Source organism: Pristiophorus japonicus, chromosome 9 (genome assembly GCF_044704955.1).
Source record: "Pristiophorus japonicus isolate sPriJap1 chromosome 9, sPriJap1.hap1, whole genome shotgun sequence".
Lineage (NCBI taxonomy): Eukaryota > Metazoa > Chordata > Chondrichthyes > Pristiophoridae > Pristiophorus > Pristiophorus japonicus.
This window is the reverse complement of record NC_091985.1, coordinates 202,798,602-202,822,787: the sequence shown is the minus strand read 5'-3', so window position 1 is coordinate 202,822,787 and position 24,186 is coordinate 202,798,602. Positions and strand designations below refer to the sequence as shown.

The 24,186-nt window shown below is 46.7% G+C and overlaps 2 protein-coding genes and 1 pseudogene across 8 annotated transcripts in view; 1 reads left to right on the top strand and 2 right to left on the bottom strand.

The window, feature by feature from the left end:
- LOC139273419 (histone H2A) overlaps positions 1-24,186 on the bottom strand; it is a 605,799-nt gene that overhangs the window by 200,177 nt on the left and 381,436 nt on the right. The gene's annotated exons all lie outside the window — the stretch shown is intronic.
- The window catches only part of LOC139273441 (zinc finger protein 721-like), a 460,657-nt pseudogene that overhangs the window by 184,428 nt on the left and 252,043 nt on the right, over positions 1-24,186 (top strand).
- The window catches only part of LOC139273401 (zinc finger protein 432-like), an 82,069-nt gene continuing 67,754 nt past the window's right edge, over positions 9,872-24,186 (bottom strand). For all 7 annotated transcript variants that reach the window (XM_070890274.1, XM_070890275.1, XM_070890271.1 and 4 more), the window contains one exon: positions 9,872-11,750. In XM_070890274.1, coding sequence (XP_070746375.1) covers positions 10,209-11,387 — 1,179 coding nt within the window. In that variant the 5' untranslated portion in view covers positions 11,388-11,750 and the 3' untranslated portion in view covers positions 9,872-10,208. The remainder of the gene's footprint in view (positions 11,751-24,186) is intronic.

Genomic DNA, 24,186 nt, shown 5'->3' with positions numbered 1-24,186 from the left:
TTTGTTCAGGTTAAACTTACTGTGGGAACCCTAAAAGGAAAATTGCAAACCTCTTTGTTTGATCTTTTGAACATCTAGCAAATTCGGCGCAACACCTTGGGGAGGGTGCAGTGCGATTCACTGAGATGATACCAGGGAAGAGAGGCTTTAGTTATCCAGGGGAGATTGAAGAAACTGGGGCTCTTTTCATTATAACAAAGGGTAATTGGAGATCTGAGGGAGGTATTCAAAATTTGATCAGGTAAACGAGGAAAAACTATTTCCACTAGTCGGTGAGTCAGTAACTCGAGGGCATCAAATTCAAATCATCACCAAAAGGCTCAGACCCAGGGAGGAACTATCGAGCACACTGTACAACAATGTTCGGGACACTCACTGTCCCTCCGGATCTGTGTCCAGGGGAGGAACTGATGCGTTTCTCTTATCCTTGTGTTAAATGATGTTCTCATCGAGGTGATGGATATCAGCATCAGGGAATGGGTCATTCTGAACACCTAGTGTCTGCCTTAAGCGCTCTCCAGTCAGGTACAGCATGGGTTAGATACAGAGTAAAGCCCCCTCCACATTGTCCCATCAAACACTCCCAGGACAGCAACAGCACGGGTTAGATACAGAGTAAAGCTCCTTCTACACTGTTCCATCAAACACTCCCAGGGCAGGTACATGGACATGTTACCAATACCCTGGATACCAAGGCAAGGAGAGGCACTCTGGAAGGTATGGGGAGTTGGAGTTTGTCCATGAGACTAACCAAACTAAAATAATCATGAGTAATGATCGGGTGTCAGTCATGGCTTAGCGGTAGCAGTTTTGTCTCTGAGTCAGTAGGTTCTGGATTCAAGTCTACCTGTAGAGAATTGAGCACAAAATCTAGGCTGACATTCCAATACAGTACTGAGGGATTGCTGCACTGTCAGTGTTGTCATCTTTCAGATGAATCGCTGAACCGAGGCCCCATCAGCCCTCAACCAATATCACTAAAACAGATTATCTGGCCAGTATCACATTGCTGTTCGTGGCAGCTTGCTGTGAGCAAATTGTATGCCGCACTTCCTATATTGCAACAGTGAATGCACTTCAAATGTACTTTGATGTTGTTGTACTTCATTGGCTGTAAAGCACTTTGGGACATCCTGAAGTGTTACATAAGCTCAAGTTATTGTTAAATGAGGGAGAAAAGTTCCAAAAAAGCAACAGTCGGTTAAAGGATATCAATCTTATATTGGAGAAATCAAGGAATTGACAAACTGTGTGTTGGAATCAAAGCTGATTTATTTGTCAGATATCCAGAAAATTAAACTCCAACCCAGTTACAGGGGAAACAAAGCCCAACTGTCAGAATGAACACGGTTCAGTCCCGATATGATTCACAGCATGTGAATGCGTTGGTGCATCATCAGAGGATTTCTGCCTTTAAAGCTCTTCTCACAGCCAGAACATTTAAATGGTCTCTTATTGGTGTGAACAAGTTGGTGTGTAGTGAGGCTGGATGACTGAGTGAATCCCTTCCCACACACAGAGCAGGTAAATGGCCTCTCCCCAGTGTGAATACGTTGGTGTTTCATCAGATCACTTCTGCTTTTAAAGCTCTTCTCACAGTCGGAACATTTAAATGGTCTCCTATTGGTATGAACAACTCGGTGTGCAGTGAGGTTGGATGAAGAAGTGAATCCTTTGCCACACTCAGAGCAGGTAAATGGCCTCTCCCCAGTGTGGATACGCTGGTGAGCCAGTAGGTCGGATGAATTTGTGAATCCCTTCCTACATACGGAGCAGGTGAATGGCCTTTCATCAGTGTGAGTGTGGTGGTGGCTCAGATGGTGAGATGATTTCATGAATCCTTTCCCACACACAGAGCAGACGAATAGTCTCTCTCCAGTGTGAACTCGCTTGTGATCAGTAAGGTGAGATGAACAAGTGAATCCCTTCCCACAGACGGAGCAGGTGAACAGCCTCTCCCCAGTGTGAACTCGCTGGTGTTCAATGGGATTGGATAACTGAGTGAATCCCTTCCCACACACTGAACAGGTGAACGGTCTCTCCCCGATGTGAACTCGCTGGTGTTGAATTAGTTCCTGAGAGGTTTTAAAGCTGTTCCCAGTCAGAGCATTTAAATGGTTTCTCATCAGAGTGAACTCGCTGGTGTCTCAGCAGGGTGTATGACGAAGGGAATCCCTTCCCACACACGGGGCAGGTGAACAGCCTCTTCCTGGTGTGACTGCGTCGATGAGTTTCCAGCTCAGACAGTGATCTGAATCCCTTCCCACATTCCCACGGTTTCTCCATGGTGCGGGTGCCCTTGTGTCTCTCCAGGTTGGACGATCAGTTGAAGCCTCGTCCACACACAGAACACGTGTACGGTTTCTCCCCGCTGTGAATGGTGCGATATTTTTTCAGGCTGTGTAACTGGTTAAAGCTCTTTCCACAGGCAGTGCACCAGTGAGTGTAGAACTGCACCCAGCCAGAGTCAGCACCTTCAGGGGAGGAGAGGGAGGGGAACCAGTGAGTGTTGACCTGAACTCAGCCAGAGTCAGCAACTTCAGGTGAGGAAGAAAACAGCGAGAAGGAAGAAATGATGGCGATGGTGCGATGTGTTTGGCTTTCAGTACAGGGAGGACGGAGAGTGTGTGGGATGGGGATTTACAGCTTTGGGGGAACAAGAGAGGAAAGAATGTTCCATACAATCTAGAATTGTCTGTCCTTAATTTCTCACTCGGGGGTGTGTGTCTCAGTCCTATTCCAGTCACACTGATGTTTGAAATCTTTTCCCACAACCAGAATAGACAAACATTTCTTCTTCCACATCAAAATGCTGATGATATTCAGGTCCTGATGCATCGAGTGACTGTCTGATCTTGACAATATGTTTGGTTCAAGTTCCCCATCTGCAAATCCTCCCCTTCTGATAACCTGTAATAAGGAGTTTACAAAAGTCATCACTGTAAGTACAGGATAGAAATTAAGGACAGACAATTCTGGGAAGGCGCTTCCCAGCGCACGGTGTAAGAGTGTTACAGGACAAATACATTCGGCACTGAGCCACACAAGAATAAATTAAGGCAGGGGACCAAAAGGTTGATCAAAGAGGCAGGTTTTACGGAGCGTCTTGAAGGAGGTAAGAGAGGGAGAGGTTTAGGGAGGGAGTTCCCGAGCTTGGGACCAGGCAGCTCAAGGCACGGCCATCGCTGGTGGAGTGATTATAATCAGGGATGGTAAAGGCCAGAATTAGAAGTTATCACTGGGAGCAGGGGGTTGTGAGACTAAAGGAGATCACGGAGATAGGGAGGGGCGAGGCTGTGGAATGATTTGTAAACAAGGATGAGAATTTTCAAATCGAGGCGTTGCTTAACCGGGAGCCAATGTAGGTCAGCGAGCACAGGGGCGATGGATGATCCTTACCAATGGATCCATTACAGACCCAATCCACGCTCCAACCCTCTTCCCAATATTCCTCGCTGCCATGCTCCACCTCACACTCAACAAGCTCCCGCTGGAGTAGAACTGAACTACAGAACCAGTGGGAACCTGTTCAACCTTCGTCGTCTCCAGGCCAGATCCAAGACCACCCCAACCTGCGTCTGTGCACATACAGAGGCTGAACTCAAAGTCATACTCAACGTATTCACTGAGGCATACGAAAGCATAGGCCTTACGCTAAACATCCATAAGACAAAGGTCCTCCCCATCACACAGCACTGCCCCCCAGTCATCAAGATCCATGGTGCGGCCCTGGACAATGTGGACCATTTCCCATACCTTGGGAGCCTCTTATCAACAAGAGCAGATACTGACGACGAGATTCCACACCACCTCCAATGCTGCCTTTGACCACCTGAGGAAGAGTGTTTGAAGACCAGGCCCTCAAATCTGCCATCAAGCTCATGGTCTGTAGCAATGCCTACCCTCTTTGTATGGCTCAGAGACATGGACCATGTACAGTAAATACCTCAAGTCACTGGAGAAATACCACCAACGATGTCTCCATAAGATCCTGCAAATCCCTTGGGAGGACAGACGCACCACCAACATTAGTGTCCTTGACCAGGCCAATGGTGCAGCAGGGAGGGATTCAAATTCCTGGGGCATTGGAACCGGTTCTGGGGGAGGTGGGACCAGTACAATCCGGACGGTCTGCACCTGGGCAGAATCGGAACCAATGTCCTCGGGGGAGTGTTTGCTAGTGCTGTTGGGGAGGAGTTAAACTAATATGGCAGGGGGATGGGAACCAATGCAGGGAGATAGAGGGAAACAAAAAGGAGCCAAAAACAAAAGACAGAAAGGAGATGAGGGAAAGTGGAGGGCAGAGAAACCCAAGGCAAAGAACAAAAAGGGCCATTGTACAGCAAAATTCTAAAAGGACAGAGGGTGTTAAAAAAACAAGCCTAAAGGCTTTGTGTCTTAATGCAAGGAGTATCCGCAATAAGGTGGATGAATTAACTGTGCAAATAGATGTTAACAAATATGATGTGATTGGGATTACGGAGACGTGGCTCCAGGATGAGCAGGGCTGGGAACTCAACATCCAGGGGTATTCAACATTCAGGAAGGATAGAATAAAAGGAAAAGGAGGTGGGGTAGCATTGCTGGTTAAGGAGGAGATTAAGGCAATAGTTAGGAAGGACATTAGCTTGGATGATGTGGAATCTATATGGGTAGAGCTGCAGAACACCAAAGGGCAAAAAACGTTAGTGGGAGTTGTGTACAGACCTCCAAACAGTAGTAGTGATGTTGGGGAGGGCATCAAACAGGAAATTAGGGGTGCGTGCAATAAAGGTGCAGCAGTTATAATGGGTGACTTTAATATGCACATAGATTGGGCTAACCAAACTGGAAGCAATACGGTGGAGGAGGATTTTCTGGAGTGCATAAGGGATGGTTTTTTAGACCAATATGTCGAGGAACCAACTAGGGGGTAGGCCATCTTAGACTGGGTGTTATGTAATGAGAAAGGATTAATTAGCAATCTCGTTGTGCGAGGCCCCTTGGGGAAGAGTGACCATAATATGGTGGAATTCTGCATTAGGATGGAGAATGAAACAGTTAATTCAGAGACCATGGTCCAGAACTTAAAGAAGGCTAACTTTGAAGGTATGAGGCGTGAATTGGCTGAGATGGATTGGCGAATGATACTTAAGGGGTTGACTGTGGATGGGCAATGGCAGACATTTAGAGACCGCATGGATGAACTACAACAATTGTACATTCCTGTCTGGCATAGAAATAAAAAAGGGAAGGTGGCTCAACCGTGGCTATCAAGGGAAATCAGGGATAGTATTAAAGCCAAGGAAGTGGCATACAAATTGGCCAGAAATAGCAGCGAACCTGGGGACTGGGAGAAATTTAGAACTCAGCAGAGGAGGACAAAGGGTTTGATTAGGGCAGGGAAAATGGAGTATGAGAAGAAGCTTGCAGGGAACATTAAGACGGATTGCAAAAGTTTCTATAGATATGTAAAGAGAAAAAGGTTAGTAAAGACAAATGTAGGTCCCCTGCAGTCAGAATCAGGGGAAGTCATAACGGGGAACAAAGAAATGGCGGACCAATTGAACAAGTACTTTGGTTCGGTATTCACGAAGGAGGACACGAACAACCTTCCGGTTATAAAAGGGGTCGGGGGGTCTAGTAAGGAGGAGGAACTGAGGGAAATCCTTATTAGCCGGGAAAATGTGTTGGGGAAATTGATGGGATTGAAGGCCGATAAATCCCCAGGGCCTGATGGACTGCATCCCAGAGTACTTAAGGAGGTGGCCTTGGAAATAGTGGATGCGTTGACAGTCATTTTCCAACATTCCATTGACTCTGGATCAGTTCCTATGGAGTGGAGGGTAGCCAATGTAACCCCACTTTTTAAAAAAGGAGGGAGAGAGAAAACAGGGAATTATAGACCGGTCAGCCTGACATCGGTAGTGGGTAAAATGATGGAATCAATTATTAAGGATGTCATAGCAGTGCATTTGGAAAGAGGTGACATGATAGGTCCAAGTCAGCATGGATTTGTGAAAGGGAAATCATGCTTGACAAATCTTCTGGAATTTTTTGAGGATGTTTCCAGTAGAGTGGATAAGGGAGAACCAGTTGATGTGGTATATTTGGACTTTCAGAAGGCGTTCGACAAGGTCCCACACAAGAGATTGATGTGCAAAGTTAGAGCACATGGGATTGGGGGTAGTGTACTGACATGGATTGAGAACTGGTTGTCAGACAGGAAGCAAAGAGTAGGAGTAAATGGGTACTTTTCAGAATGGCAGGCAGTGACTAGTGGGGTACCGCAAGGTTCTGTGCTGGGGCCCCAGCTGTTTACACTGTACATTAATGATTTAGATGAGGGGATTAAATGTAGTATCTCCAAATTTGCGGATGACACTAAGTTGGGTGGCAGTGTGAGCTGCGAGGAGGATGCTGTGAGGCTGCAGAGCGACTTGGATAGGTTAGGTGAGTGGGCAAATGCATGGCAGATGAAGTATAATGTGGATAAATGTGAGGTTATCCACTTTGGTGGTAAAAACAGAGAGACAGACTATTATCTGAATGGTGACAGATTAGGAAAAGGGGAGGTGCAAAGAGACCTGGGTGTCATGGTACATCAGTCATTGAAGGTTGGCATGCAGGTGCAGCAGGCGGTTAAGAAAGCAAATGGCATGTTGGCCTTCATAGCAAGGGGATTTGAGTACAGGGGCAGGGAGGTGTTGCTACAGTTGTACAGGGCATTGGTGAGGCCACACCTGGAGTATTGTGTACAGTTTTGGTCTCCTAACCTGAGGAAGGACATTCTTGCTATTGAGGGAGTGCAGCGAAGGTTCACCAGACTGATTCCCGGGATGGCGGGACTGACCTATCAAGAAAGACTGGATCAACTGGGCTTGTATTCACTGGAGTTCAGAAGAATGAGAGGGGACCTCATAGAAACATATAAAATTCTGACAGGGTTAGACAGGTTAGATGCAGGAAGAATGTTCCCAATGTTGGGGAAGTCCAGAACCAGGGGTCACAGTCTAAGGATAAGGGGTAAGCCATTTAGGACCGAGATGCAGAGGAACTTCTTCACCCAGAGAGTGGTGAACCTGTGGAATTCTCTACCACAGAAAGTTGTTGAGGCCAATTCACTAAATATATTCAAAAAGGAGTTAGATGAGGTCCTTACTGCTAGGGGGATCAAGGGGTATGGCGAGAAAGCAGGAATGGGGTACTGAAGTTGAATGTTCAGCCATGAACTCATTGAATGGCGGTGCAGGCTAGAAGGGCCGAATGGCCTACTCCTGCACCTATTTTCTATGTTTCTATAACATCCCCAGCATTGAAGCACAGACCAGACTTGATCAGCTCCGCTGGGCAGGCCACATTGTGTGCAGGCCACATTGTTCGCATGCCAGACACAAGACTCCCAAAGCAAGCGCTCGACTCGGAACTGCTTCATGGCAAACGAGCCAAAGGTGGGCATAGGAAACATTACAAAGACACCCTCAAAGCCTCCCTGATAAAGTGCAACATCCCCACTGACACCTATGAGTCCCTGGCCAAAGACCACCCTGGAGGAAGTGCATCCAGGAGGGCGCTAAGCACCTTGAGTCGCATCGCCGAGAGCCACTCCATCTGGGATCCTCAATTTTATACACCTCAATTAAGCCTATCCTCAGTCACCTCTATTCCAAAGAAAACAATGCCAGCCCATCCTAACTTTCCTCATAGCTAAAATTCTTCAGTCCAGGTAACATCCTCATGAATATCCTCTGTACTCTCTCCAGTGCAATCACATCTTTCCTGTAATGTGGTGACCAGAACTGTGTGAATACTCTAGCTGTGGTCGAACTCATGTTTTACACAGTCCGAGCATAACCTCCAGAGTCTTAAATTTACTGCCTGAAAGAGTGAAAGAGTAGTAGAGGCAGAAACCCTCATCGCATTTACAAAAGTACTTGGATATGCATTTGAAGTGTCATAACCTGCAGGAAAACAGACCAAGAGCTGAAAAGTAGGATTAGGCTGGATAGCTCTTTTTCGACCGCACAGACACGACGGTCCAAATGGCCTCTTCTGTGTTGTAAACTGCTATGATTCCATGACACCAATCACCTCCTGTCTGATATAAACCAACCCTCATCATTGACACTAAATAGACTGCGAAAATATGTTTAAGGGTAAGACTGTAGAAACGCAGTAGTAAACATTTAAGGAGATATTTCATAACTTCTCAGCAAAGATTTATTCAAGTGAGAAATAAAGATGCTAAGAGAAGGATGAACCATCCCTGGCTAACGAAGGAAGTAAAGGATGGTATCAAATTGAATAAAAAGGCATTCAATGTTGCGAAGGACAGTGGAAGGCCAGAGGATTGGGAAATTGTTAGAAACCAGCAAAGGACGACTAAAAAACATGATAAAGACAGAGAAGATAGCACATGAGAGCAAACTAGCAAGATATATAACAGACAGGTATATAAGAAGGAAACGAGTAGCTAAAGTAAACATTGGTTCCTTAAAGATGAGACTGGAGAATTAATGATGGGAAATAAAGAATTGGCAGAGATTTAACACAAATATTTTGTATCGGTCTTCACAGTAGAGGACACTGAAAACATCCCAATAGTTGATAATCAAGGAGCTATTGTGGGGGGGCGGGGGCTTTAAAACAGCCACCATCAGTAGATATAAAGTACTAAGCAAACTAAAGGGACTAAAGGTGGACAAGTCCCCTGGACCTGATGACATGCATCCTAGGGTCTTAAAAGTGGCTGCAGAGATAGTGGATGCATTGATTGTAATCTACCAAAATTCCCTGAATTCTGGAGAGGTTCCAGCAGATTAGAAAACCACAAATGTTACACTCGTATTTAAGAAAGGAGGGAGACAGAGAGCAGGAAACTATAGACCAGTTAGCCTACCATCTGGAGTCCATCATTAAGGAAGTAGTGGCAGGACATTTAGAAAATCATATTGCAGTCAAACAGAGTCAGCATGGTAGCTTGGTTTCATGAAAGGGAAATCATGTTTAACAAATTTGTTGGAGTTGCTTGAGGATGTAACGAAAAGAGTGGATAAAGGAAAACCAGTTGATGTCGTATATTTGGATTTCCAGAAAGCTTTCGATAAGGTGCCACACAAAAGGTTACTGCACAAGGTAAGAGCTCACGGGGTTGGGGGTAATATATTAGCATGGATAGAGGATTAGCTAACTAACGGAAAACAAACAGAGAGTCGGAATCAATGGGTCATTTTCCGGTTGGCAAACTGTAACTAGTGGGGTGCCGCAGGGATCAGTGCTGGGGCCTCAAATATTTACAATTTATATCAATGACTTGGATGAAGGGACTGAATGCACCATAGCCAAATTTGCTGATGATACAAAGATAGGTGGAAAGCAAGTTGTGAGGAGGACACAAAGAATCTACAAAGGGATATAGATAGGCTCAGTGAGCGGGCAGAAATCTGGCAGATGGACCATAATGTGAGAAAATGTGAGGTTATCTACTTTTGTAGGAAAAATAAAAATGCTAATTATTTAAATGCAATTACAATATGCTGTAATACAGAGGGAATCCTTGTACATGAAACGCAAAATGTTAGCATGCAGGTACATCAATTAATCAGGGAAGGCAAATGGAATGCTGGCCTTTATTGCAAAGGGGGTGGAGTATAAAAGTAGGGAAGCCCTGCTACAACTGTACAGGGAACTGGTAAGACCACACCTGGAGTACTGCATACAGTTTTGTTCTGGACTTGTCTCCATTCCCGTGCCGAGGGAATTGCTACAAGAGACTGGAGGGGCAACATTTGGGGACACTGATTCCCCACCAATTCCCATTGCCCTTCTTTCTGGTGGATAATGGAGGGGTCAGTGTGTGTAATGTGCAAGTCAGTAAGAATTGTCAGCAAGCTCTTTCTAATTGGAGATTTTATTCAGTGGACACTTTCACACACTATTGTAGATTTTGTACCAAAGATCAATTTAGGATTAAAGTAAAAGTTGGTAATTTTATTTCAATCTAAATTTCTGTTGAGAGTCGCTGAATTAAAGGGAAAGATAACACAGCGTTTCTTAAATGGACACTGCAGCCCCGAGAACACCATCAGCAATATATACAGAATATTAAAGTACAGCCCAGTTATAGGGTTAATAACATCAGCAGAAATAAACCCCAACTATCAGAATGAACATGGTTCAATCGAGATGTGGTTAACAGCCTCAATAACAGCAGATTCCAACCCCTACAGTCACTTGTGAACTCGCTGGTGTCTCAGCAGATAGGATGACCGAGTGAATCCCTTCCCACACTCAGAGCAGGTGAACAGCCTCTCCCCAGTGTGAACTCGCTGGTGTTTCAGCAGGTTGTATGACATAGTGAATCCCTTCCCACACTCAGAGCAGGTGAATGGCCTCTCCCCGGTGTGAACTCGCTGGTGTATCAGCAGGTTGGATGACTGAGTGAATCCTTTCCCACACTCTGAGCAGGTGAACGGCCTCTCCCCAGTGTGCACTCGCTGGTGTTTCAGCAGGTTGGATGACATAGTGAATCTCTTCCCACATTCTGAGCAGGTGAACAGCCTCTCCCCAGTGTGAACTCGCTGGTGTGTCAGCAGGTCGGATGACCGAGTGAATCCCTTCCCACACTCGGAGCAGGTGAACGGCCTCTCCCCAGTGTGAATTCGCTGGTGAACTACAAGCTGAGATGAACAAGTGAATCCCTTCCCACACTCTGAGCAGGTGAACGGCCTCTCCCCAGTGTGAACTCGCTGGTGTATCAGCAGGTCGGATGACCGAGTGAATCCCTTCCCACACTCTGAGCAGGTGAACGGCCTCTCCCCAGTGTGAACTCGCAGGTGTGACTGCAGGTTGCACGACTGAGTGAAGCGCTTCCCACACTCTGAGCAGGCGAATGCTCTCTCCCCTGTGTGAACTCGCTGGTGTTTCAGCAAGTGGGATGAATTAGTGAATCCCTTCCCACAGTCTGAGCAGGTGAACGGCCTCTCCCCAGTGTGAACTCGCTGGTGTGTCAGCAGGTGGGTTGACTGAGTGAATCCCTTCCCACACACAGTGCAGGTGAACGGCCTCTCCCCAGTGTGAACTCGCTGGTGTGTCAGCAGGTGGGTTGACTGAGTGAATCCCTTCCCACACACGGAGCAGGTGAACGGCCTCTCCCCAGTGTGAACTCGCTGGTGTATCAGCAGGTCGGATAACTGAGTGCATCCCTTCCCACACTCAGAGCAGGTGAACGGCCTCTCCCCAGTGTGAACTCGCCGGTGAGCTACAAGTTGGGATGACCCAGTGAATCCCTTCCCACACTCAGAGCAGGTGAACGGCCTCTCCCCAGTGTGATTGCGACGATGAATTTCCAGCGCAGACGGTGATCTGAATACCTTCCCACAGTCACCACATTTCCACGGTTTCTCCATGGTGCGGCTGTCCTTGTAACTCTCCAGGTTGGACGATCAGTTGAAACCTCGACCACACACACAACACGTTTACAGTTTCTCCGCGCTGTGAACGGTGTGATGTTTTTTCAGGCTGTGTAACTCATTCAAGCTCTTTCCACAGGCAGTGCATTGGAACACGCTCACTCGGGTGTGTGTGCCTCGGTGCTTTTCCAGTCACACTGATAATTGAAATCTTTTCCCACTGGCAGAACAGATAAACATTTCTCCTTCCACTTTCAAAGGCCGATGATATTCAGATCCTGATGAAACGATTGACTCCGTCAGATCTTGACGTGATGTTTGGTTTGTGTTTCCTGTCTGAAAATCTCCCCTTCTAATACGCTGTAAGAGGAGATAACAAAACTCTTCACTGTCAGTACAAGACAGAAATTCACAATAGACACATCTAGTTTCCATGGAACATTCTTTCCTCCCTTGTTCTTCCGAAGCTGTAAATCCCTGTCCCACACATTATCCCGCCTGCTGTGCTGAAATCCAAATTAACACACATTTCTAGACTGTTTCTCCTCCACTCCCAGTTTTCACCACCAATTCTGGCTGGGTTGAGGTCCTACTCACTGGTACACTTCCTTCTCCTAAAGGGATGGACTCTGGCTGGGTTCACTTGTACACTCACTGGTTCCTGTCCCCTGAGTGTGGTGATTCTGGTTGGGCTCAGTTCCACACTCACTGGTTCCCCTCCCTCTCCTTTCCTGAAGGTGCTGACTCTGGCTGGGATAGTTCTGCACTCGCTTGTTCCCCTTCCTCTCCTCCCCTGAAGGAACAGTGCAGATGGAGCTTTACTCTGTATCTAACCCGTGCTGTATCTGCCCTGGGAGTGTTTAATGGGACAGTAGATGGAGCTTTACTTTGTATCTAACTCTTGCTTTATCTGCCTGGCAATGTTTGATAGGACAGAGCAGAGGGAGCTTTACTCTTTACCTAACCCATGCTGTACCTGCACTGGGAACGGTTGACGGACCAGGGTAGAGGGACCTTTGTGCCATATCCTGGAGCTTTACTCTATACCTAAACCATACTGTATTTGCTCTGGGAGTGTTTGATGGTAATTGCAGAGCAAGTTTTACTCTGCATCTAAACTGTGCTGCACCTGCCCATGGAGTAATTGATGGGAAGGTATAAAAGGAGCTTTTCTCTATCTAACCGGTGCTATACCTTCCCTGTTTGATGGGACAGTGTAGAGGGAGCATTACTCTGTATCTAACCCGTGCTGCACTTGCCCTGGGATTGCTTGATGGGGTAGTGTCGAAAGAGCTTTACTCTATATCTACCCTGTGCTGTAACTGCCCTGGAAGTGTCTGATGGGACCGTAAAGAGAGAGCTTTACTCTGTATCTAACTCGTTCTGTACCTGCCCTGGAGTGTTTGATGTGACAGTGTAGAGGGAGCTTTACTCTGTATCTAACCCGTGCTGCACCTGCCCTGGGATTGCTTGATGGGGTAGTGTAGAGGGAGCTTTACTCTGTATCTAACCAGTACTGTACCAGCCATGGGCGTGTTGGTGGACCAGGGTAGAGGGAGCTTTATGCTGTATCTAGGAGCTTTACTCTGTATCTAACCCGTGCTGCACCTGCCCTGGGATTGCTTGATGGGGTAGTGTAGAGGGAGCTTTACTCTGTATCTAACCAGTACTGTACCAGCCATGGGTGTGTTGGTGGACCAGGGTAGAAGGAGCTTTATGCTGTATCTAGGAGCTTTACTCTGTATCTAAATGATGCTGTATTTACCCTGTGAGTTTTCGATGGTAATTGCAGAGCAAGCTTTGCACTGTATCTAAACTGTGCTGCACCTGCCCTGGGAGTGATTGATGGGAAGGTATAGAGGGGGATTTTCTCTATCTAACCAGTGCTGTACCTGCCCTGTTTGATGGGACAGTGCACAGGGATCTTTGCTCTGTATCTAACCCGTGCTGTACCTGTCCTGGAAGTGTCTAACGGGACAGTGTAGAACATAAGCACAAAACTAACATAAGAAATAGGAGCAGGCCATACGGCCCATCGCGCCTGCTCCACTACCCAACACGATCATGGCTGATCCGATCATGGACTCAGGTCCACTTCCCTGTCCGCTCCCCATAACCCTTTATTCCCTTCACTTTTATTCTCTTATCGGTTAATAAACTGTCTATCTCTCTCTTAAATGTATTCAATGTCTCGGCTTCCATAGCTCTCTGAGGCAGCGAATTGCACAGATTTATAACCCTCAGAAGAAATTCCTCCTCATCTCAGTTTTAAATGGGTGGCCCCTTATTCTAAGATTATGCCCCCTAGTTGTAGTCTCCCCTATCAGTGGAAACATCCTCTCTGCATCCACCTTGTCAAGCCCCCTCATAATCTTATACATTTCGATCAGATCACCTCTCATTATTCTGAATTCCAATGAGTAGAGGCTCAACCTTCTTAACCTTTCCTCATAAGTAAAACCCTCTCATCTCCGGAATCAACCTCGTGAACCTTCTCTGAACTGCCTCCAAAGCAAGTATATCCTTTCTCAGATATGGAAACCAAAACTGTACGGAGTATTCTAGATGTGGCCGTACCAATATCCTGTACAACTGTAGCAAGACTTCCCTGCTTTTATACTCCATCCCCTTTGCAATAAAGGCAAAGTAAATGAGTTGACGGCACAAATCATTGCAAATGGGTATGATTGGGTGGCCATTACAGAAACGTGGTTGCAGGGTGGCCAAGACTGGGAATTAAACATACAGGGGTATCTGACAATTCGGAAAGATAGACAAGAAGGGAAAGGAGGTGGGGTAGCTCAGTTAATAAAGGATGATATCAGGGCAGTTGTGAGAGATTATATTGGCTCTAATGAACAAAATGTTGAATCATTGTGGGTGGAGATTAGAGATAGTAAGGGGAAAAAGTCACTGGTGGGCGTAGTTTATAGGCCCCCAAATAATAACTTCACGGTGGGGCGGACAATAATCAAGGGAATAATGGAGGCATTTTAAAAAGGAACGGAAGTAATCATGGGGGATTTTAACCTACATATCGATTGGTCAAATCAAATTGCACGGGGTAGCCTTGAGGAGGAATTCATAGAATGCATACGGGATTGTTTCTTAGAATAGTATGTTACAGAACCTACAAGGGAGCAAGCTATCTTAGATCTGGTCCTGTGTAATGAGACAGGAATAATAAACGATCTCCTAGTAAAAGATCCTCTCGGAATGAGTGATCACAGTATGGTGGAATTTGTAGTACAGATTGAGGGTGAGGAAGTAGTGTCTCAAACGAGAGTACTATGCTTAAACAAAGGGGACTACAGTGGGATGAGGGCAAAGTTGGCTAAAGTAGACTGGGTAGACAGACTAAACGGTGGCACAATTGAGGAACAGTGGAGGACTTTTAAGGAGCTCTTTCATAGTGTTCAACAAATATATATTCCAGTGAAAAAGAAGGGCGGTAAGAGAAGGGATAACCAGTCGTGGATAACCAAGAAAATAAAGGAGAGCATCAAATTAAAAACCAATGCGTATAAGGTGGCCAAGATTATTGGGAAACTAGAAGATTGGGAAAATTTTAAATGACAGCAAAGAATGACTAAGAAAGCAATAAAGAAAGGAAAGATAGATTATGAAAGTAAACTTGCGCAAAACATAAAAACAGATAGTAAAAGCTTTTACCAATATATAAAACGGAAAAGAGTGACTAAAGTAAATGTTGGTCCCTTAGATGATGAGAAGGGGGATTTAATAATGGGAAATGTGGAAATGACTGAGACCTTAAACAATTATTTTACTTCGGTCTTCACAGTGGAAGACACAAAAACCATGCCAAAAATTGCTGGTCACGGGAATGTGGGAAGGGAGGACATAAGAACATAAGAATTAGGAACAGGAGTAGGCCATCTAGCCCCTTGAGCCTGATCCGCCATTCAATAAGATCATGGCTGATCTGGCCGTGGACTCCACTTACCCGCCCGCTCCCCGTAACCTTGAGACAATCACTATCACGAGGGGGGTAGTGCTGGACAGGCAAATGGATCTCAAGGTAGACAAGTCCCCTGGTCCTGATGAAATGCATCCAAGGGTATTAAAAGAGATGGCAGAAGTTATAGCAGTAAAACAGTAAAAGGGAATATTATTTGAATGGGGAGAAATTACAACATGCTGCGGTGCAGAGGGACCTGGGGGTCCTTGTGCATGAATCCCAAAAAGTTAGTTTGCAGGTGCAGCAGGTAATCAGGAAGGCGAATGAAATGTTGGCCTTCATTGCGAGAGGGATGGAGTACAAAAGCAGGGAGGTCCTGCTGCAACTGTACAGGGTATTGGTGAGGCCGCATCTGGAGTACTGCGTGCAGTTTTGGTCACCTTACTTAAGGAAGGATATACTAGCTTTGGAGGGGGTACAGAGACGATTCACTAGGCTGATTCCGGAGATGAGAGGGTTACCTTATGATGATTGATTGAGTAGACTGGGTCTTTACTCGTTGGAGTTCAGAAGGATGAGGGGTGATCTTATAGAAACATTTAAAATAATGAAAGGGATGGACAAGATAGAGGCAGAGAGGTTGCTTCCACTGGTCGGGGAGACTAGAACTAGGGGGCGCAGCCTCAAAATACGGGGGAGCCAATTTAAAACCGAGTTGAGAAGGAATTTCTTCTCCCAGAGGGTTGTGAATCTGTGGAATTCTCTGCCCAGGGTAGCAGTTGAGGCTAGCTCATTCAAATCACAGATAGATAGATTTTTAACCAATAAGGGAATTAAGGGTTATGGGGAGCGGGTGGGTAAGTGGAGCTGAGTCCACGGCCAGATCAGCCATGATCTTATTGAGTGGTGGAGCAGGCTCGAAGGGCTAGATGGCCTACTCCTGTTCCTAATTCTTATGTTCTATGTTCTATTCCATTGGCCTTCCTGATCACTTGCTGTACCTGCATATTAACCTTGTGTGTTTCATGCAGAAGTACCCCTCGGTCCCGCTGTACTGCAGCACTTTGCAATTTTTCTCCATTTAAATAATAACTTGCTCTTTGATTTTTTTCTGCCCAAGTGTATAACCTCACACTTTCCAACATTATACTCCATCTGCCAAATGTTTGCCCATTCACTTAGCTTGTCTATGTCCTTTTGCAGGTTTTTTGTGTCCTCACACATTGCTTTTCCTCCATCTTTGTATCATCATCAAACCTGGCTACATTACACTTGGACCCTTCTTCCAAGTCATTAATATAGATTGTAAATAGTTGGGGTCCCAGCACTGATCCCTGCAGCACCCCACTAATTACTGATTACCAATCCGAGAATGAACCATTTATCCCGATTCTGTTTTCTGTTAGTTAGTCAGTTTTCTATCCATGCAAATCCCTCGGAATCGAGGCAGATTTGCTTCCACTCTTAGAATGAGTCCTTAGGTGGCTGAACAGTCCAATATGAGAGCCAGTCTCTGCCACAGGTGGGACAGACAGTCATTGAGGGTAAGAGAGGGTGGGACAGGTTTGCCGCATGTTCTTTCTGCTGCCTGCGCTTGTTTTCTGCATGCACTCGGTGATCAGACTCGAGGCGCTCAGTGCTCTCCAGGATGCACTTCCTCCACTTAGGGCGGTGTTTGGCCAGGGACTCACAGGTGTCAGTGGGGATGTTGCACTTTATCAGGGAGACTTTGAGGGTGTCCTTGTAATGTTTCCTCTGTCCACCTTTGGCTTGTTTGCCATGCAGGAGTTCAGAGGGAGAACGCTTGCTTTGGGAGTCTCGTGTCTGGCATGCGGACAATGTGGCCTGCCCAGCGGAGCTGATCAAGTGTGGTCAGTGCCTCAATGCTGGGGATGTTGGCCTCGTCGAGGACACTAATGTTGGTGTGTCTATCCTCCCAGGGGATTTGTAGGATCTTGCGGAGGCATCGTTGGTGGTATTTCTCCAGCGACTTGAGGTGTTTACTATACATAGTCCATGTCTCTGAGCCATACAGGAGGGCGGTTATTACTCCAGCCCTGTAGACCATGAGCTTGGTGGTAGATTTGAGAGCCTGGTCTTCGAACACGCCTTTCCTCAGGCAGCCAAAGGCTGCGCTAGCGCACTGGAGGCTGTGTTGAATCTCCACATCAATGTCTGTTTTTGTTGATAATAGGCTCCACGTTGTCCAGGGCTGCGACATGGATCTTGATGACTGGGGGGCCGTACTGTGCGGCAAGGACAGGCTGGTGGAGGACTTTGTCTTACGGATGTTTAGCATAAGGCCTATGCTTTCGTACGCCTCAGTAAATACGTCGACTATATCCTGAAGTTCAGTCTCTGAATGCGTGCAGATGCAGGCATCGTCCGTGTACTGTAGCTCGGCGACAGAGGTTGGGGTGGTCTTGGACCTGGCCTGGAGACTGAAGGTTGAACAGCTTCCCACTGGTTCTGCAGTTTAGTTCCACTCCAGCGGCGAGCTTGTTGAGTGTGAGGTGGAGCATGGCAGCGAGGAAGACTGAGAAGTGTTGGGGTAATGACGCAGCCATGTTTGACCCCGGTCCAGACATGGATTGGGTCTGTAATGGATCCGTTGGTAAGGATCACGGCCTGCATGTCATCGTGGAGCAGGCGGAGGATGTTGACGAACTTTTGGGGGCATCCGAAACGGAGGAGGAGGCTCCATAGACCCTTGCAGTTGACAGTGTCAAAGGCCTTTGTAAGGTTGAAGAAGGCCTTCTATAAGGCCTTCTTCGACCTTACACATATATTACACCCAACCCCGTGAACTTTTATCTTGTGCAGTAACCTTTTATGTGGCACCTTGTCAAATGCCTTTTGGAAGTCCAAATACATCACATCCACTGGTTCCCCTTTACCCACCATGTTTGTTACATCCTCAAAGAATTCCAGCAAATTTGTCAAACATGACTTCCCCTTCATAAATCCATGCTGACTCTGCCTGACTGAATTATGTTTTTCCAAATGTCCTGCTACTGCTTCTTTAATAATGGGCTAGAACATTTTCCCAACCACAGGTGTTAGGCTAACTGATCGATAGTTTCCTGCTTTTTGTCTGCCTCCTTTTTTTAAAAAATGGGGGCGTTACATTTGCAGTTTTCCAATCTGCTGGGACATCCCCAGAATCCAGGGATTTTGGTAAATTAAAACCAATGCATCCACTATTCCTGCCACTACTTCTCTTAAGACCCTAGGATGCAAGCCATCAGATCCAGGGGATTTATCCGCCTTTAGTCCCATTATCCTACTGAGCACCACCTTCATTGTGATTGTGTTAAGTTCCTCGCCCCCCACCCCCATAGCCCCTTGACTATCCACTGTTGGGATATTTTTAGTGTCCTCTACCATAAAGACTGATACAAAATATTTGTTCAACATTTCTGCCATCTCCATGTTCCCCATTACGAATTCCCCGGTCTCATCCTCCAAGGGACCAACATTTACTTTAGCTACTCTTTTCCTTTTTATATACCTATAGAAACTCTTGCTATCTGTTTTTATATTTTGTGCTAGTTTACTTTCATAGTCTATCTTCCCTTTTTTAATCATTTTTTGAGTCATTCTTTGCTGGCTTTTAAAAGCTTCCCAATCTTCTGTCCTCCCACTAGTTTTGGCCACTTTATATGCCCTTGTTTTTAAATTGGATACCGTCCTTTATTTCTTTAGTTAGCCACAGATGGCTATCTTTTCTTTTACACCCTTTCCACCTCACTGGAATATATTTTTCTTGAGAGTTGTGAAATATCTCCTTAAATGTACATCAACTGTTCTACACTTTAATCTATTTTCCCAGTCCACTTTAGCCAACTCTGCCCTCATATCTTTGCAGTCTCCTTTATTTAAGCTTCGTACGCTGGTTTGAGATCCAACTTTCTCGCCCTCCATCTGAAATTGAAATTCAACCTTGATCGCTCATTCCAAGAGGATCCTTTACCAGGAGATTATTTATTAATCCTGTCTCATTACACAGAACCAGATCGAAGATAGCCTGCCCCCTGGTTGGTTCCGTTACATACTGCTCAAGAAACTCATCCCTTATGCACCCTATGAACTCTTAGTAGAACTATATAGAGAGAACTTTATTCTCTATCTATCCCATGCTGTACCTGCCCTGGAAGTGTCTGATGGGAGAGTGCAGAGAGAGCTTTGCTCTGTATCTATCCCATGCTGTACCTGCCCTGGGAATGTCTGATGGAAGAGTGGAGAGTAAGCTTTGCTCTGTATCTATCTGATGCTGTACCTGCCCTGGGAGCATTTGAGGGAACAGTGTAGAGGGAGCTTTGCTCTATATCTTTCCCTTGCTGTACCTGCCCATTATCCCTACTCTCTGCCTCCTGCCGTTTAGCTAATTCCATAACCAGGTCAATAATTTGCCCTCAATTCTGTTAGATAACAGTTTCTTGTGTGGGACTTTATCTAATGCCTTCTGGAAATCTATATAAATAAAATTACACCAAACTAATAGCGAATTATTTCTCCCATTGAATTATTTTTAGTCTCGCTTCTCTCACTGATATTTTGCCAATACCTTCCCTGGATCCCAAGGCTAGGAGAGGCACTCTGGAAGGTATGGGGAGCTGGGACTTGTCCATGAGAGTAACCGAATGTATAAAAACTGAGATAATCTAGAGTGAGAAAGGAGAAAAGGCCCCAAAGTGGAGCAGTGGGTAGGTAACAGGACATCAATTAGTCTCCTCCTGTCTTACAGAAATAAAGAACATAAGAAATAGCAGCAGGAGTAGGCCATATCGCCCCTCGAGCCTGCTCCGCCATTCAATAAGATCATGGCTAATCTTTTATCTCAACTCCACTTTCCTACACTATTCCCATATCCCTTGATTCCCCGAATTTACAAAAATCTATCCATCTCTACCTTGAATATACTCAGACTGAGCTTCCACACTCTCTGGGGTGGAGAATTCCAAAGATTCACCGCCCTCGGAGTGAAGAAATGTCTCATCTCAGTCCTAAATGGCCGACCCGTTAATCTGAAACTGTGACACCTGGTTCTAGACTGTACATCCAGGGGAAACATCCACCCTGTCAAGTCCTGTAAGAATTTTATATGTTTCAATGAGATCACTTCTCATTCTTCTACATTCCAGAGCATATAGGCCCAGTCTGCTCAATCTCTCCTCATAGGGCAACAACCGCCCCCAATCCCGGGAAACAGTCCGGTGAACCTTCATTGCACTCCCGCTATGGCAAGTATATCCTTCCTTAGGTAAGGAGACCAAAACTGTAGACAATACTCTCGGTACGATCTCACCAGGGCCCTATATAACTGCAGTAAGACATCTTTACTCTTATCCTCAAATCCTCTTGTAATAAAGGCCAACATACCATTTGCTTTCTTAATGTCTTGCTCTACCTGCATGTTAACTTTCAGTGATTTGTGTACAAGTGAACATTTCCCCATCTCTCACCATTTAAAAAATACTCTGCTTTTCTATTTTGCCTACCAAAGTGGATAACTTCACATTTCTCCACATTATGGGCCCAAGTTTCCACATGATTTGCGCCTGATTTTTAGGAGCAACTGGTGGAGAACGGACTATCTTAGAAATCGCAATTCTCCACATTTTTTTTTCTGCAGTTCTAGTCGGGTAGAACAGTTCCACTTTGGAACAGAATTTTTTCTTCAAAAGGGGGAGTGTCCGGCCACTGACGCCTGATTTGAAAGTTTCCACAGTGAAATCATACTCCAAACTAACTTAGAATGGAGCAAGTGAAGATTTTTGTAGAACTGAAAAAACCTGTTCTGCACATTAAAAAATCAGGCGCAGGTTACAAATTAGGCATCCAGAACGAGGTGGTGGGGGGGGGGGGGGGGGGGGGGGGAGAGTGGGGGGGAAGGGAAGTCATTAAATTCTATAATAAATCCTTATTTATACTTCTACAAATATTATACAAATAAATCCAACCTGAATAAACATTTATAAGCAAAGAAAAGATTAAATAAACCATCTTCCTACCTGTGTGAAAGTGCTTCAGCCACGGAAAATTCTGCAGCCGTTTGTTCCCGCAGAGCGGGGGGGGGGGGGGGGGGGGGAGGGGGAAGGAAACAGCCGTTCGTTCCCGGGGAGCGGGAGGGGGGGGGAAGGAAACAGCCGTTCGTTCCCGGAGGGGGGGGGGGGGGGGGGGGGGGGGGGAAGGAGACAGTGAGAAGGCTGCAAGAAGCCTCAGTGCTGATGGCAATGTGCTTTTATTAAAAAATGTTCAAAAATTAAACAGCTACAAAGAACTACAAAAATGGCCGAGTGCCAATGTTTCCTTCACACTGCGCATGCGCGAACGCTCCAACGCGCATGCGCAGCGTTGCCGGCAGGAAAAAACTAATTTAAATAGTACCCACCCCCTCCAACTTACAAAATCGGCGCGAGTGTAGGCTCCGCGCCAAACAGACAAGGAGCTTGAAAGCGCTCCAGAATCGCGTGTTTTTTTTTCCGGCGCCATTTTAGACACAAAAAACAGGCGCCCAGCTCGGAGGAGCGCCCGTTTTTTATCGTGTGGAAACTTGGGCCCTATATTCCATTTTCCATGTTCTTACCCACTCACTTAGACTGTCTATATCTCCTTGAAGTCTCTTTGCATCCTCCTCACAACTTATATTCCCACCTAGCTTTGTGTCATCGGCAAACTTGGATATTCAGGTTGAACCTCCCTGGTCCGGCAACCTCCCTGGTCCAGCATCATTCTCGAAGGGACGCGACCCGCACTGTGTCCCGGGGCTGGCTGCTCCTCCACTCTCCTCCTCCCCCCCCCACCCGATGGGTTGGAGAGAGAGTGAGGAGAGCAGCGGTTGACCGAGGTGCTGAAGCTGGGCCCAAAATGCTGTGCAGTGGGCTTCTGCACAACACATACACAGAACGCCGCCGGGTCGTTGTGCAGCATTTCGGGCCCAGCTTCGGCTCCTCGGTTGGCTGCCGCACTCCTGGCTCCCTCTCCGCGCCGATCCAACCGGGGAGGGGGCAACGGCTGGCCCTGGGACATAGCGGTCTCCCCACCCCCCGGGACAGAGAGTGAGCCCCACCCCCCCCCCCCCCCCCGGGACACAGGACACAGCATGCCCCCCCTCCCCCCGGGACACAGAACACAGCGTGCTCCCCGGGACACAGGACACAGCGTGCCCCCCTACCCCCGGGATCACAGGACACAGCGTGCCCCCACCCCCCCGGGACACAGGACACAGCGTGCCCCCCTACCCCCGGGATCACAGGACACAGCGTGCCCCCACCCCCCCGGGACACAGAACACAGCGTGCCCCCCCTCCCCCCGGGATACAGGACACAGCATGTGGCCCGGCCTGGGGGAGGGGAGCACTGGAGGTGGCGGGGAGAGGAGGAGCAGCCAGCCCAGGTCAGCAGTACACTATATTCTTGTTTAACTGTAACGCTTCTGTGCGGTTTGGTTTTGCTTTTTCTAAAGGAGAGCTCTGGGCAACAGCTTCACGGCACCTCGTGTCAACTGGACTCTGACCTGGATTCCAGTGAATGGAGCAGAAACCTGTCCGGAAACTTTGCTGACAATGGGATTTTTAAGTCTGGGGTCTGCGTAATCTCCCGTGGTCCAGAAAATTCTCTGGTCCGGCACCGGTCAGGTTCCGAGGGTGCCGGACTGGAGAGGTTCAACCTGTGTAACATTTGGTCCCTTCAGCCCAATCATTGATATAGATTGTGAATAGCTGGGGCCCAAGCACCGATCCTTGCGGTACCCCACTAGTTACAGCCTGCCAACCCAAAAATGACCCGTTTATTCCTATCCTCTGTTTTCTCTCCGTTAACCAATCCTCAGGCCATGCTAGTATTTTACCCTTGATCCCATGGGCCCTCATTTTGTTCAATAACCTTTTGTGTGGCACCTTATCAAATGCCTTCAGAAAATCCAAATACACCCCATCCACTGGTTCTCCCTTATCTATTCTGCTAGTTACAACCTCAAAAACTAACAGATTTGTCAAACATGATTTCCCTTTCATAAATCCATGTTGACTCTGCCCAATTTTATTATTATCTAAATGCCCTGTTACCACCTCCTTAATAATAGATTCTAGTATTTCCCCTGCTACTGATGTCAGGCTAATTGGTCTGTAGTTCCATGTTCTCTCTCCCTCCTTTCTTAAATAGAATCATAGAAGTTTACAGCATGGAAGGGGGCCATTTTGACCCATCGTGTTCGCGCCAGCCAACAAGAGGCAATCCAGCCTAATCCCACTTTCCAGCTCTAGGTCCGTAACCCTGCAGGATACGGTACTTCAAGTGCACATCCAGGTACTTTTTAAAATGTGGTAGAGTTTCTGCCTCTACCACCCTTTCAGGCAGTGAGTTCCAGACCCCCACAACCCTCTGTGAAGAAATTTTCCCTCAAATCCCCTCGAAGCCTTCTACGATTTACTTTAAATTTATGCCCCCTGGTTGTTGACCCCTCTGCTAAGAGAAATAGGCCCTTTCTATCCACTATATCTAGGCCATCATAATTTTATACACCGCAAAGAGGTCTCCCCTCAGCCTCCTCTGTTCGAAGGAAAACAACCCCAGCCTATCCAACCTGTCCTCATAGCTAAGATTCTCCACTCCCAGCAACATCTTCATAAATCTCCTCTGTACCCTGTCCTGTGCAAGCACATCTTTCCTGTAATGTGGTGACCAGACTGCACACAGTACTCCAGCTGTGGCCTAACCAGTGTTATATACAGTTCAAGCATAACCTCCCCCCCCCCTGCTCTTATAGTCTATGCCTCGGCTAATAAAGGCAAGCATTCTGTTATGTATTTAACCCCTTGTAACCTGCAACACACCTGTCCACCAGAGGGCCTACCTGTTGGAAGATATCAATCAA